The sequence below is a fragment of the Amblyomma americanum genome, chromosome 1 (genome assembly GCF_052857255.1).
Source record: "Amblyomma americanum isolate KBUSLIRL-KWMA chromosome 1, ASM5285725v1, whole genome shotgun sequence".
Taxonomy (NCBI): domain Eukaryota; kingdom Metazoa; phylum Arthropoda; class Arachnida; order Ixodida; family Ixodidae; genus Amblyomma; species Amblyomma americanum.
The window spans coordinates 446483925-446499807 of NC_135497.1; the positions used below are offsets into that span (position 1 = coordinate 446483925).

At 45.7% G+C, this 15883-nt stretch overlaps 1 protein-coding gene across 1 annotated transcript in view; it reads right to left on the reverse strand.

The window, feature by feature from the left end:
* Positions 1-15883, reverse strand: part of wds (WD repeat-containing protein wds) — a 95335-nt gene that overhangs the window by 43475 nt on the left and 35977 nt on the right. The window contains exons 7-8 of the mRNA XM_077650586.1: positions 9841-9924; positions 5101-5156 (exon numbers count right to left, since the gene is read on the reverse strand). Of these exons, the coding sequence (XP_077506712.1) occupies positions 5101-5156; positions 9841-9924 (140 nt within the window). The remainder of the gene's footprint in view (positions 1-5100; positions 5157-9840; positions 9925-15883) is intronic.

Below are 15883 nucleotides of genomic sequence, written 5' to 3' on the forward strand. Positions count from 1 at the left end.
AGCACAAGAAGCCTGGACATTCTACAGCCTTAATATAATGCAAAGGCAGCCAATTCTGCACAGCTAATGACATCTCCAGAAGGATACAGGCACACGGTGACATTGTTACACAAATAACTAGTGAGAAGCCTGGCAAAGGAAACACAATAAAGACATGAACGAGGATGAGAAGAAAACAGCAATGCGACCATTGATGTCACAGGTCATGCAGGTTTTCAATGTTGCATATTTGTCAATCAGTGCATGCTGGAGTGCTTGAAAATGAGGTGATAACTGCAGTCCATGGAAAAAAAAGAGGCAGGCACTGGACACAGATTCCCTTTAGGAAAAAAAATGCTGTGCTCCCAAATGCTCCCAATCGTCCCACTACAAAATGGATAAACAAATGAATGAGTGCACACGGAGAGGTGAGGCAGTGTACATGCCTGTCAGCAGGTCAGCAGCAAATACAGGAAGGACCACTGAAGGATGGCCTCATGTGCTGGCTGGCTAACGAAGCAGAAGTGATCGTAGCATTCCACTTCAACACAAAGAGTCATTGAACCTGATGTCCAAATACTAGTGAAATGCACATCGCTACTGAAACTCTATATTTTGCTGCATGGCATTTGAGACTGTGAGCAGGGCAAAAATCTTGGGAGGCACAGTCACTGTTATTTTGGAACAATCACTGACACTTCTGAAAAGAAGCAGTGCCAATAAAGTTCCCTCTTTTTGCTAACAAACAGATAGTATTTCCAACGGTATTGGCTTGAAACATATTGCACGGTTCATATGAATGCTGTGCGTTTAGCTCGGAAAAGTAGTTTCGCAGCTATGAAGAAATCAAGGTGCTCTACAGCCAGGGGAAATTAGTGTGACTGCACTTTGCACAGCAGCTGAATGGCACGACCGCTCTAACTGCTTCAGCCAATCAGTGCACAGTTTTGGGGATCAGTTCTAACAGAGACAGAGGTCAGAATACAGCCCCTGTTCTCAATGGCTCCAGAAACTTAAGGGGGGATGAGGGTCTTGAAAACTTTTTTTTTATTTCTTAACATATCTTCCTGAAAATTGGCATGCAGATATATCTTTGAATGCTAATCCCAAATATATATTCAGATTTTATATATCTCATCTAGAAATGAAGATATGGCAAAATAATTTATGCCACTTAGGTCTTTTCTTACGGGCCATTATGGTGGTTTCTTAATTAAAAAAACTAGTTTTAAAGTAATGCTGTCATTCTTAAGGGCCCATTGCACATCCTAAAGCTAAAGAAATTTTTAAAAAGTCATCACATAGGTCATGAATGAATAACAAAGTAGGAAAGAAAAAAACAATGTGGGAGTAATTAGCTTAGATCTGACCTAATTGCTAGTCTATTGGGTTTAATGAAAATTGGAAAGCTTTAGGATGTAGCTGAGGTGTTGCTGAAAAAAATGATACCTACTTCAATAAAATCAGTTGATGCAAACATTATGAAAAGTTCCGTAAGGCAAAGGCATTTGATCGAAAAAGCAAAGCTGAGAAAATTGCATTCAAAGTTTTGCTTACTCTGCCATTTTTGTTTACTGATCATATGGAAAAATTTAATGCTTTAGCATGCCGCCCAGTCATTGCTGAACACAATAACACCAAATTTACAGAAATCTGTTCATGTAAAGATTATGAAAACCTCTGTATTGCATTGGCACTTGACAAAAAAAAAGCTCCGAAAATCACTTGCTATTTTCTTTGAATCTGCCACACATTCACAAAAGTCCTGGGCAGTAGTCATGGGTGCTGTCAGGCTTGTGCTTCTTGGCCATCCTCTTCTTCACCTTTTCAGCATTGGTGTGACCCTTATCAGACCTGCACAGCCTCTGTTTATCTTTTTCAAGGCTCCTACCAATGAGGCAGCTCCCAGGCCTGTAACCAAGCTGTGCTGCAACAGCTCTGCTGGTTGTTGCCATTCCTTGGTTGAAGCGAGAAACTGCTTCTTGCGAGGTTAAAAACAGGACAGTGAGGAGTGTCTAATGCGAATGTTCAAATGTTCAAGCATCAGCTTAGAGCGCACAACGTCTTGGCGCTCTGCCAAGTTCGCCGAGCGCGCCCCCCCCCCCCCCCCCCCCTCGGAGCTCTCCTCAAAATATATATATATTAAAAAAAAAACAAATGATGTTATCAGCGGCGGCAGCGGCTTGGCGCGCTGCCAAGGTCCGCGCTGCGCGTGCTTGTCGAAGCGTTGAGCACGCGAGCTCGGTTCAGCCGCGTCCGTTGGCACGAAGCGGCGTGCGCAAACGCCGAAGTCGACGTTAGGCTTAGGTCAGCCGGCTCGGCCGCTTCCGACGACACGGAATTCGAAGCGGCTTGCAGCGTATCAAAAGTCGATATTTTCCACGGGCTTAGTCCAGGCACACCCACCGGCACTGCAGAGACTTGCGGTAACGCCGAAGTTGACGGCGATCGGCATTGTCCAGCCGCGTCCACCGGCGATGCTGGCGTCAACAGGGTTTGTTCAGCCGCGTCCACCGGCGAAGCTGTTGTTGGCGAGCTCAGTCCAGCCGCATCCACCGAGGGTACAGCAGCTTGCGGCATCACCGAAGCTGCAGTTCTCGACGATGCAGCGCTCTACTTATTCCATGCGCGTCTCTTTTTGCCGACTGTTTTTCGCGTGCTTGCTTTCAAGCGCGCGTCTCGGGCCATCGTGACACACGGAACAAAGACACCAGGCAGGCAAATACACGCAAAAGCACGAAATTCGGGGCTAAAAGAAGCGATTCAATAGCCAAAATGTCTACAATAACGATAAGGAAAACGGCAGAACGAAAAATACTAGGAAACAAAGAGGAGCGCGAAAAATGACGGGGCGTGCAGGCGAAAGCAGACGACGGGAAGGAGCCGAACAACGCGGCCGCGGGGGGCAAAGCATGCGTCACGGCCAATCAGAGGGCTGCGCCTCGAGGAGCGCCCGTTTTACCCAATCGGCGGCCGTCTCGCGACGCTTTCCCCCCTTGCGAACGGGTGCCGATAGCTCCGCTGTGCGAGGGTCTACAGCTTGCCGAAAGGCGCCAAATTGGAGAGCGGGAAACCAGCTTTCAAACGAGACCAAGATGGCGCCGATCGGTTCGCGTCGCGCGGAGCTACGGCAGCTTGAAAATGGGGCAAACCTTCGCGCTTGGCGTTCAATTTCGGCTCACCGACGTTTCTAAATTGCCGTTTTTTTCATACTTTGAGTTGGAATTCAGCTAAAATATTTTGTAGAGGCATAGTTGGGACATTAAAGACTTCAAAATCGCAATTTTTGAAAATTGCCATTTTTGACCATTTTTCGCGATTTCAAGACCCGCGTCCCCCCTTAATGGCGGTTCACAAAGCCCCATATAGTCTGTGGCTACCAAGTTTCATCATTGAATCTCACCGTGTGGCAGCAGCCGACCCCCACAGAGTCTGACTATCACTGACTCTGGTGACAGACCTGCTCCTGTGACAGGCATACTAGCATCACATGAAATCACTGATGGTGAGCAATCCCCCAATTGTGTAAGCTTATTGCAAGATGGCCCAGCCCCCTTTGTTTGGATTGCTGATTTCATCACAGAATCTGCCAACAAGAACTGTTTGGCCTCAGTAATCAACTAAGCAGCATGGGCCACTATTGAATGCCTTCGCTCAAATACCTGTTGGCCTTATCTCTGAGCATACATACAACACCAAGAAGTTAACAAGCATTTTCACAACCACTGTAACCACCTAATGAGCCAAAAATCATACTGTTAGTGTATTTTCCTTTTTAACGTGAAGCCCTGTAGGTTTGCGAGAGCCTCCTCTAAGCCACCACCAGCATTTCCTGACCCTTAGCAACTCATTGTGCGTGTCATGGTCATGGAAGATAGGAGTTCGAAGCCCTACAGTGCAATACAACTCAAGAAAGAAGTGACTTTTCCCTGCCAAAGGACCCCCTCCCTGCTAATCACACCCCCCCTATTCTCAGGACCCTGCTAGCATGACAATGCACGGAGTGGAACGACAATGCAAAGGGAGAGAAGACTATCCCCTTTCATCTGCCATTCCCAGCATTGTCATGCTAGCAGGGTCCTGAGAATCGGGGGATGTGATTAGCAGGGAGGGGGTCGTTTGAGTTCTTGAGTTGTATCTGACTATAGAGGGACTGAGCATGGTGCCAACTAGGCTGAGTAGCCAGGGCAGACAGCTTCCGCATTCTTTTATTCTTTATGAAACACATGCATCATTATGCAACAGAAGTACTCATAACCCCAGAAAGTGCCAGAACACTACTGTAATAAAAACACCAATACGTAGCTCTCCACTTCAGTTTATCCCCAATAGACTAACTTCACACGTCTGCTGTGGCAGTGGTGTTTGGAACCCTAATCCCTGTGCATCGTAGACCAGGGCGTTTTCTTGGGTGCAGTGTGACCCATCAGTGACCCACTGGCAAAGCCAGCTTCTTTGGACTGGTCACAGATGGGAATAGCTACCTGGCATGTGTGCTTTTTGCAGGCTCTTCAAAAAATCTCGAACTTTCCCACGTCATCTCACGACTCTGTATTCATTACCGCACAGCATGAGTACATGATGTAACCCACCGATGACCCATACACAAAGTGTACATGTTAGAAGTAGCCTGCCATCACGTAGACATGGCCCAAAAACTGGTTTTAGAGACCCCCTGTCATAAAATTCACTTCCTTATGAAATTTAACCTTTGCTAAAGTGCCCTCTGGTGAAAAAATTATGCAGAAATTTGACAACTGGATGTTCTGCAAAGCCAGTTCCAGCAAAGGCTAGGCTCTACACCAATTGGCATCGCCCAGTCACAGAGGACGGACAGAACATTTTCGCCTATACCAAATCCAGGTATACTGCCTCTCACCTGCATCCAGTTGCAACCACGCAGCAAACAACACTGCAATACTGTGCCAGCAATACAAGGTTGTCAGTGGAGAAACTGACGCCAATTCTTTAAGTACCGAAATGCTACATCTCTCGCTGCAATAGGCAACCTTTACCTCCCTGTAGCCACCAGCAACAGCAAAGTCAGTGCAGCATGCAACTACATGCACAGGGAGTGAGTGCGTAGCCTCAGGCAATAATACATCTGTACTACTAACTCACCAGAGGCCATCATAGCTGCTGGAGACAATGAGTGAGCCATCTCGGTTGAAGTGCACCTGAAAAACATCCACACAAACACAAATGCTACACTTCAGCTCTAAACTACCAGGTTTCTGGTGGCATTTAGCAGTCTGAAGACCATGCAAGAAAACACAGGAGAGGAAACTTCCTTTTCATTCCCTTTCTGAAACAATCCCTTTTCCCATATTCTATCGCTTAGCATTAGGACACCAATAACAATAATAACAATAATAATAACAATAACAATAATAATACCATAGCTACGTTTTGAGCAGCACATATCTTGTGCTTGGAAGATAAACTACCTGTTTAGGATTGCTTTTGTGTTTCCAGGAACCACAGTTATACCTAGTGCTATTCGTTTTAAATTGAAACCTAATTGTTTAGTTCAGTATCCTTAGCGGACTTCATGAAAACTAGATTAAGCCTTAACTTTGCTCGAAAAACTGCCTTTCCAAAAACATACCTCGGCAGTACTGACAGTACTGCACGGAAACTAGTAAGCACTTTAAAACTATTTCACAGCAGTCTCCTTAGTTCTTCGTGACTAAGAAATCTCAGATATAACTTGTCATCAAAGTTGTGGCCTTCCTTCAGGACAAGTTCAGAAAGCACCCACAGGAAGCAAGCCCTTGGAATACAGGTATAACAGCCTGATGTTTTACTGCTCCCAACATAAAGCACTACCCACATTAGTGACCCCATGCTCTAACACTACTGTGCATTCCATATGGCAGCTGTGATTTTAAATTTTCAGAAGTCTAGCGTGGATGCAGATATGCTGCAGATTATGATGCTAATGTGACAAAACAACTGCAAGAGAGAAAAATCTAATCTGGTTGACAAGGTCTGGCTGCAATCAGCCATTAACATGTAGCTACAACATTTACAAAAATAATACACAATGAATGCAGCATCTTATGTCCCATTATGAAGCAACTGCACAAAGTTAATTTATTTCACTAAAAAAAATCTAGAAAATAAAGCTGAATTATGGAATTGTCTCGAAGAAAGCCAAATGGGCCTTCTCCATACAGGACCTCAGTACATGCACATGCAGTGCATTGCGAGAAGTGCAATGTCACCACATTTTTTGCCCGTTCTGTCACTCGTCACTATGTAGATGTTGGGAATGCTGTGCCTTTACGAGGTTCATACTCATATAGCTGACGAGATGCCTCAGTGGTGTGCAGACGTAAGGTGCTACCATTAAAGTAGCAAGCCTGGAAAGAGACTGTTCAGAGTTCCTGCAGCATCGCTGCATGTAGCCAAAAGGGTGAAGTGGGTACAAGAATGGGCTGTGTAGATGCTGACGGATCTCCGCGGCAGCCAACAATCAACTCGCGTGCCTGCAGCAACCACTTCGTGACAAGAAAAAGTTTTCTTTTCACTTTCCTGCACTCTCTTTCATCAGAATCCATGGCGCAAAAATGCAAACTTACAGACTGTGTGGTCAGTTCACAGAAGTGGCCACACAGAAGTGTACGTGTGTGCGTGCGCGCGTTTCTTTGCTCGTGCGCGAGGCAGTGCGCCTGTGCCTACGCTTGCCTGCTCGCTGTGCAAGTGCGACCCTGCGCCTGCGTGCAGAGAACTATCGACATATGCACGCGGGTGCCGTACTATACTGCAATTTGTATATTGTGTAATGTTTCCCCTACCCCTGGTCCTTTCTTTCTATCGCTCCCCCCCCCCCCCCCCCCCTCCCTGTCCATTTTTATTCTCACTAGCCAAAGCTCAGGTACTTCATGGTTTGACATTGATGATGATGAAGACGAGGAGGGACAAGTTTTCAAAGGTGGGCGTTAAAGAGCAAAAGCAAAAAGTCAGGGCAGTCGCCCACTTGTGATTATGGCAGACTTTAGCAGAGACCTCAATCACATGTATCCAACTGAATTTTCGCATGTTTAAAAATAAAATTTTAAAATCTTGAACTAAAATTCATTGTTCTAATGTGCACAGCACCACCTCATGTCTTGCATGCCAAAAATTACAGAAGGCACTTAGACTACTTACATGCTTTGAATGTGAAAGCATTCTTTACACTAAAAGCTCGTGAATTCGAACTCGAAGGGAACCGGAAAATTGCTCGAATTAAGCAAAGTTCGAATTATCGAATGGGTGCTAGAACGAGCGGTTATAGCACCCTGCCGCACGGGCAGAACCCAAAGCAGTCACATCTAGACTCGTTATCGCGAGCTAGGCGCTACTACACGTTTGTGGCGGGCATATTCTGAGAATTAAATTCACGCAGCCCTAATGGCAAAGGAAATAAACTAATTGGCCAGTTATGCGCCAGAAACAAGTACTGGAATGCATTCGCGTGAGCAGCGAGCTTTAGTGCAGGAATATATGACACTATTTAAGCTCCAAAACATTTTGGGAAAGGGTTGTCAGAATTAAAAGCAATCAACTAAGTGCCTTTGCTTGCGTTTCTTCTGCCGAGACTCCATCAGCATCATCTGCAGCTTGCCCAAAGCTGCGCGACGTCAGAGTTCTCACTGACAGAGAACTGGCGTGCTGCAAAATCGAGCACCGACGCTACTTCATGTGCACTTGGCGGTGGCACAGTCTCGTCGCCGCCGTCGGACTCATCACTGTCGACTGTTCTCACTGCACGTGAGCCTTGAGACGTCTGCTGGGCACATGCAGCCTCAATTATATCGGCGTCACTCAAGGGCTCCTCCAACTTCTCCACGCTGCTGTCCATGTAGCCCACGCTCGCAGCGCCAACAAAAGCCGTCATCGCCCAGACCGCCATACTACGTTGTTTACATAACGTGTTCGCGACCCAGCGCCCGCGGCACAACGAAAACCTGGAACAGCTTGCACCTAAGCATCAGCGACGCGGGCAAGTGCTCCGGCAGAAAAAACGTGCTATGGCATGCACCGGAACGTGGGCTCCATGAGCGTCACACTCTCGGCGTTTTTTTTCTTTTCCATTGTTTTACATCTCTGGTAAATTTGGAGCGTGTTTTACTCGCTATGGGGCAACTTGTATCTACGAAGAGCGGTGTCAGCCAGTGGCTCTTTAACTGTAGCGGATGCCGACTTGCTCGAATTATCGGGAGTTATCCCCATTGAAATACACAGGGCTGTGCCGGGAGCCGGGCGTCACTTCGAATTAACAGAGTTCGAATTAACGAGCTTTTAATACATTTCCCTTTTCATTTTTTCATCTTCCTTTCTAATCACACACCTACTCATCAGCGTACAGTCGCATGCAACGCACATTCTAGGTTCAGCTTAGTTTTGCCAAGAACTAATACGGTTGAACATAGAACACTGCATCACTGTAATAAATACACTGTAGTAGAATGGAAAGTTGGGCGAGATGGTATGCGTTCATTTTGGGTGGAAAAAACAGCGCGAAAGGGACGGAAGACAAAGAAGAAGGAAAACACACGGACGAGCGCTGACTCACAATTATTTTTTATTCAGAAAAAAACAGACATTTATATTTAAAAAGTCACATGACCTGACGTCACTCGCGCACATGCCCAGAAATACAACAGTCTAAGACTATAACATGAGTCAAGATTAAAACCTTACAACGCGATTTCAGAACTCTGTGATTAACCGAAAAAACACGAGACAGCCAGAAAAAAACAAAGGTACTAAAAAACAAAGGTACTAAAAAAACAAAACACAAATCACGTGTTGTCAAGAAAAGCGACCTCTTTATCGACCATCAATAAGGAAGGCTGACTGGATTTGTGATTTGTGTTTTTAGTACCTTTGTTTTTTAGTACCTTTGTTTTTTTCTGGCTGTCTCGTGTTTTTTCGGTTAATCACAGAGTTCTGAAATCGCGTTGTAAGGTTTTAATCTTGACTCATGTTATAGTCTTAGACTGTTGTATTTCTGGGCATGTGCACGAGTGACGTCAGGTCATGTGACTTTTTAAATATAAATCTGTTTTTTTCTGAATAAAAAAAAAAATTGTGAGTCAGCGCTCGTCCGTGTGTTTTCCTTCTTCTTTGTCTTCCGTCCCTTTCGCGCTGTTTTTTCCACCCAAAATGAACTGTAATAAATACCATGTTGAAAAAAAACAAAAAAAAGTTGCATGGCCTATGGGTTCCGTGCTCGCCTCGCAATCTGAAAGTCCTGGGTTCAATTCCCTGTACCTTCGGAAGAAATGTTAGGTTTCTTTGATGCCACGGAGATGTCATCTGGGATTTTTCGTGACCACTGTTGCTAGGTTTCATTGCTGATGAGGTATATAATGCTTTTGCACTGAAAGCAAATCAGCACTCTATCAAACCTAAAGACAGCAGTGCCCACTGATTGCGATCAAAGCTTCACTGCAAATCAACTTCAAACAAATGCACTGAAAATGTCCAAGCAGTCAATGTAAACCAGGCTATATTGCTCTCATGCAACTGTAAAATTAAGCAACCTCATGGACAGCTCAAAAGCAGCTAGCTTTAGAAGAAGCCTGCCTGAAAAGCCAAAATGTGCGTGCCCAATTCTCAATGTGACCCCAAAGCACTTGAATGTTTGCCCTCAAAAAATATAATTGTGACCACATAATTTTTCCTGTCCAATGTTTTTGAGCACATGCTGCGCCTGGTGTTGCTGCTCAAAGATCTGCAAGGCCAGTCGTGCAATTATTACAGAGGCAAAGCTACAGGTATGCAGGGCAATAAAATGCTACTAAGACTGGAAGGCTTCGCGCTTGCTTTCTATTTCTAGCACAGCCACCAGCACAAAAGGCTACTCACAGCAGACACAGGGTCCGAGTGGGCAGGCAGAGTCTTGAGGCACTTGCCCGTCTTGACGTCCCAGATTCGCACACTCTCGTCAAACTGCACAGTGGTGGGAAAGAAGAGACGAGGTCCTGGAGAATGCCCAGCCAAGCACTTGCCAGAATGGGAAGAAAGCTTGTCATTTTATGTTCATTGTTTCAAGGAGTAGTTTCTTTTCTGCTGTGCAAACAGTTATGAAGAAGTGGGAAACTTATTTCTTACAACTGCATAGTCTCACACTTGTTACAGCAATATGCTTAAGACCATCTTCTGGAGCATGTGTTCTCTTGCATTACACTGTAATGCTTACTATCACTGCTAAAACAAAACCCTTCAAGGAACCAGTCAAAGTACCTCTTATGCTCAAGTCGGCTGGCACTGAAGGATTCCCAAATGATGACATTAATGAAAACTGGACCTGAGTGGGTCAGTGCCTATACTGTATTGCTGGGGCAAATGGTCACCAACATGGCCCCAAATGATGACCCCCTTCTCTGTGCTAAACAACCTGTAAGCTCTGATTTTGTATCCATGTTGAAAAAAAGAAATTTCATTCACAGTACATTTTTTTACAGGCCTGTATCCGAGACAGCTGACACATTCTGTCAGCTGTCTATGCAAGTGGTTATAATTTCGCCCCCCGGAGGGAGGTTGTAGAGGCCCACAAAACCAGAGAATGAGCTGCAGAGAAGGCAAGCTGTGTGAGAAGAGAACAGTAAGCTGGAGTATCACCAATTCAATGTTAGTTAACATTTGCTGCGGCACGCTGGTGAAGCAGATCAGGCAACCTTGTTTAACGCATGCCTGTCCTTTGCCAGTGAACAGGTACACCCTAACATGCCCCCTCATTTACACTTTTATTTGTACCCCATTTTCAAGGCATGTGTTGCATTAAGTCCACTCACTATAAACACTTGGGCATACTGAGCACATTCCACATAACAATCAGAGTTTGTATCTCACTGTCTGCTGCAACAAATCCACGCTTCATTATGCACCCTCTGCAAACTGAATACTGCAAATCCATAAAAAATGAATTTTTCTAGTTAGCCAATAGCAGTGATAAAACTGGCAACTGGCTTGTTGTAGCAGCTTTTGTAGCAGAAGAAATCGCTGTTTGTAGCAGCAATTTCAAGTTATGTAGCAGGAAAAATGGCATTTTCCAGCAGATATTTGAGCTTTTGTAGCTGAAAAAACTGTTTCATAGCAAAAATTCGTCTCAAAACACTTGAGTAAAGAAGGCTTGTTTTATTTCTGGAACAGCCAATTGCTCGACCCGCCACGGTGGCTCAGTGGTTAGCGCGCTCGGCTACTGATCCGAAGTTCCCGGGTTCGAACCCGACCGCGGCGGCTGTGTTTTTATGGAGGCAAGACGCTAAGGCGCCCATGTGCTGTGCGATGTCAGTACATGTTAAAGATCCCCAGGTGGTCGAAATTATTCCGGAGCCCTCCACTACGGCACCTCTCTTCCTTTCTTCTTTTACTCCCTCCTTTATCCCTTCTCTTACGGCGCCGTTCAGGTGTCCAACAATATATGAGACCGATACTGCGCCATTGCCTTCCCCCTCCCCCCCCCCCCCTCCCCCCCACCCCAAGAAAAAAATTATTTAACAGCCAATTGCTCAGGTGTTTATGACGACTATAGCCATGCAAAAACAAGCTTCAAGCCCAAATTCAGTCTAAAAGTGCTGTCCTTTCCTTAAAAAACCCCAAAAATAAGCAAACAGGAGATTTTGCTAAAAATAAAGCCATTTTTATTCATATGGCCGACATAACGAGATATGCAACAAAGCTAAAAAAATTATACCAATCTTAGAACTGCAAATTTAAGGTACTATTTCTTTTTTTTCGTTGATGACTCCAGCTCAGACAGCGCCGCTGCGAGCCTTTCCTGTCCATTCTTCAGAAGGGCTTGCAACATCTGCAAAATTTCTAGACTTGACGCTTTTTGCGAAAAGCAGCTCGGCATTTGTGATCATATTCCTGGCCAGCCTGATCTTTTCCAGTACCTTCTCTTCATTCTGACCTCTTTTCTGGGTGTCCTTGTGCGGTACACCAGCCTTTTGCTTGTTTTGCACATGTCTCTTCTGCTGCATCTGCCTCCAACCAGTGCAGCTGTCACTTCCGCGATACTTTCAGCGCTCTGATTAATCGTTGTGTCATAGGAATGGCAGCTGGATTTCGGCTGAAACGCTGGCAATATGTCATTAAAGACCTAAGCCCATTTACAATTTGTATTGAAAAGGACAATCGCCCTCTCAGCACTCGCCGATTTTCACTGAAGCCCCTCTCCAAATGAGCATGGCTGTGCGAGAGGCACCGAAGTGCTTTTAAGAGTGCTGCCAATAAGGGATATTTTCGAGCACCATCCTTTTGCTTGAGTTTTGAGTTGGATTGGAAAACGTTTATTATCGGCTTGAGTTATAAATGGGTTTGTTGATCTTGTTAGGTGGCTGTCAGTGGAGCGGCGACCTCTTCGGCTCTCGTCACCCCCTGTACTTGGGTTTCCAGGTCGGAGCTGAGCAACAAGGTCTCCCACGGGCCCGGGAGCGCGAGCCTCTTGAGCGATATTGATGGGGGATCGCTCGGACAGTCCCAGAAGATGTGGTCTACGGTGGCTTTGCCGCCGCATTTGCTGCACTCCAGCTTCAATCTATCCGGGTACACATGGCTTACGATAGCTGGATAAGGGAGAGTTTTTGTTTGAAGTCTCCACAGTACCTCCTGTTCTTCGAAAATTTTTTTGCCAGAATTCATCAAGTCGTTCGGATTGTCTGGCTAATAACTTCTGAGACACGAAGACTGAACTCATCCATCAGGGCGGAGACCTCGTGAGCTGCGATGACCAGCAGGGATCAAGATGGACACTTTCTTCGCGCCTTTTTCTTCCAATCAGCACGGGTCTTGAACAGTGTTGCAGGCAGATGTCGGATTTAATAATAATAATAATTGGCTTTTGGGGAAAGGAAATGGTGCAGTTCGCGTGAATTTTGGTTTTGCTCTCGGCAGAGTTATTCAGCGGCGTTTTGGCGCAGATATGGCACAAAAGTGGGCAAGAAATCGATTTTGTAGCAGCATGTAGCAGGATTTTTGATTTGGCGCAGTTTGGCGCAGCAGTTCCACCCCTGCAATAGTCTTTGTTCACAGTCAACCCAATGCTTTATTTTTCAGTTCAGCATGAAAGCTAAACATCAAAGCTATGTATAAATGTGTAAATGTTAAGGCAAAGCCTAATTTAAGATCACCTCTTGTCCTGTATTGCGTTTTGAGGCCAAACCTATTGTTCATGCTTAGAGCAAATTGCGATTTTTCAGCAGAGAGAACGACAGCATCTGATTATGCCATCCTAGGCATGCGCTAATAGTAGACTTTTGGTTCCAAGCAAATTTGAAGTGAATAGTAATTGTCCTTAAATAATTTGGAATCGAATATTTCGAATATTTTTGTAACACAAAAAGGCTGAATGACACAATAAGCATTTCCGAAATGATGCATTTTTTGAACACACCAAGGCCATTATACATGGAAAAAAGAAAAGAGAATGCATTGAATTTTTGTCACACCTTTTGAATCTGTGTTCAGTTTCTGCAGAAATGGCCACTGGAAATTGGGGCCTCCGACCTACACGTAGTAACAACATATCTATGGAGTCTGAGACCTATATGTGGGGCCTCCAAACGCTGCTCTTAAAGGGGCCATGACAGCCTATTTTCACGCATACCCTGCTTATCGCCTTTAATTCCCAAAAGGTTAAATTACAATTCCCCCAATTTTCAGTTGATTTTTAAAACGAATTTTTTCGTTTCTTTTGCGAACTACTTGCTGGTCTGGCAACCTCTGATCGCTGACATCACGAAGGCATACACATCCCGCGCCGTCTACTGCAAACTGTTGAGGTACTTGCATGCACACCGTAGACAGTGGTCGCTCGAAAAGGTTTTTCTTTTAGCTTAGCGAAATAAAATGCACTTTCCGTGTTCTCTTTTGGGAAGCCTTCAACTTAGTACGCGAGCTGAGTGATCCTTGGGAAAGAGGACTTGCTCGTGGCGCCCGTTTTCCGATCGTTGAGGAAACACAAATCGATGCACCCCCGCTTTATTATTTACGCTTAGAAGCATGCTATTCGTATGTTATGAGAGTGGTCTCTTTTGAGCAGTCAAGTTCTCCCGTATATGTGAAAAGTGGCACGTGCTGTGCATGCCTTCGCCGATGTGCGCCGTGAAAACCGCGGCGTTTTGCAGCTAGCTACCAAATTCTTGTCCGCTATTCATCGGCTCGATAATTAAACTCAAATTATCAAAAGGTGGCACAAGAGTAACCTTGAGGCACGGAAGGAGCAGAGAAAAGTGCCGAGTGCGACGACTTCCCCGCTGCATGTACGCGTTTGTAAGTCGGACATACATTTCCTTCGACTCATAGATCCTTTTTGCAGGAACAATAGACGCTTGCAAAACCCTACGCGACTCGAATGCTTTCACTGCCCGCACCGATGAAGTCACCGCCCCCTAAATGAGTGCTTCAAAATAATAGTACAGCAGTTAGCATTTTGCTGTGCGTGCACATTTTGCCCCAGGAGTGCAACGATTACAACAACTGCAGCCCCGCGCTGATGTTGTTTACATGGTTGTGCGCAAACAGTACTGCTCGTTTGCATGGCATGAAATGCTAGGTGGGTTCTCCTTATCTTAAATATTACGTACTCTTGCTAACAAATTGCACTTTTACTCATTTACACACCCTGATAACACTGCAATAAGCGCCGATGATGCTATATATCACCTGCTTGGGAAACGCTTCGCGTAGGATACCGGCGCTTCCCGCTAATTGTATCTGCTTTCTCTTATGTCACCAAAGGTTAATTTTAGATCGCTCTAGCTGAAAATATGTTCGGACATTACTTGAATTAATGAAAACAACCAGATCTGATGTCCACAGTCTACACCAACGGCTGCTGCCGGCTGCCTTCTGTACATGCTATGCAGACCGGGTCACATATATCGGCACTTACCCCTAACTGCACTTGCGTCCTGCGAAGTAGGCAGTCGTCGCTTTGAGGGCACTGTAGCCAAAACTACGCTCGACAGCTATTTGCAGGCGCTAAGACTTGCGAATTTGCTCTCCGCAATCGCCGAAATCTCACACACGAATCCTGCGTACTCGCTAGGCCTCGTCACGAAAGGGGCCGGTGGTCCGTCGACCGAAATTCAAGAATGTGGCAAAAGTTCCTCACTGATTAGTAAGAAAGCGTGAAGATATGATATGCAGCCGCTCGTTTCACTTTTTTCGATACAGATAATGAACACAAAGAGCAGTTTTTCTGGCCGTCGCCTCACCAGGCATAGCTTTCACTCGGCCGCTGAGGCCCAGGCGACGGTGGCGAGCAACGAGCGGCACCGTCGTGCGGCATTTTCTGCCCGTGTCGCTTGCCTCGCCAATCGGTTATATGTGCAGGCACCGATTGAAAGCACATCTTCACTGAAGCATGCACATCGCGTATGTCGCCGTGGCCAGAATGAGGTCCAATAAGTTTTAAAATTCTGATGTTTATAGAATGTCATACCAACTAGACCCCCACCACACTCTGCCAGTTCCCACTAAGCTTACCCTTAACATTACTACAATACGCGATCGTTGATCGTGCTGGCGTCGTCGCCGGTCTAGCTTGACAGACCAGTGTGTCAGCGACGGCATTTGCATACCGACCAGCCCACCGACCGTCGATCACCGTCGCATCGGCCTATAGTGTGACCGAACCCTACCTATACCAAAGAAAAAGTGCATTACTGTTATCGCTTTTGCGGCACCAGTAACTCGTATATGGGGGACGTCTGACACTTCGACTGCCTGTGAAAGTACAGAGCGGAATGAGACCTCGCTGCGCATATTGCAGCAACGAGAGCAAACGACGTTGCTCATTGCATTTGCTAGTGACGTCACGAGAGCTTTCAATATGGCGGTAGCTGCCGGTGGGAGGAGTCTTCCAGTCTCAATTTCGATCGCATTTTTTGGAATATACAGC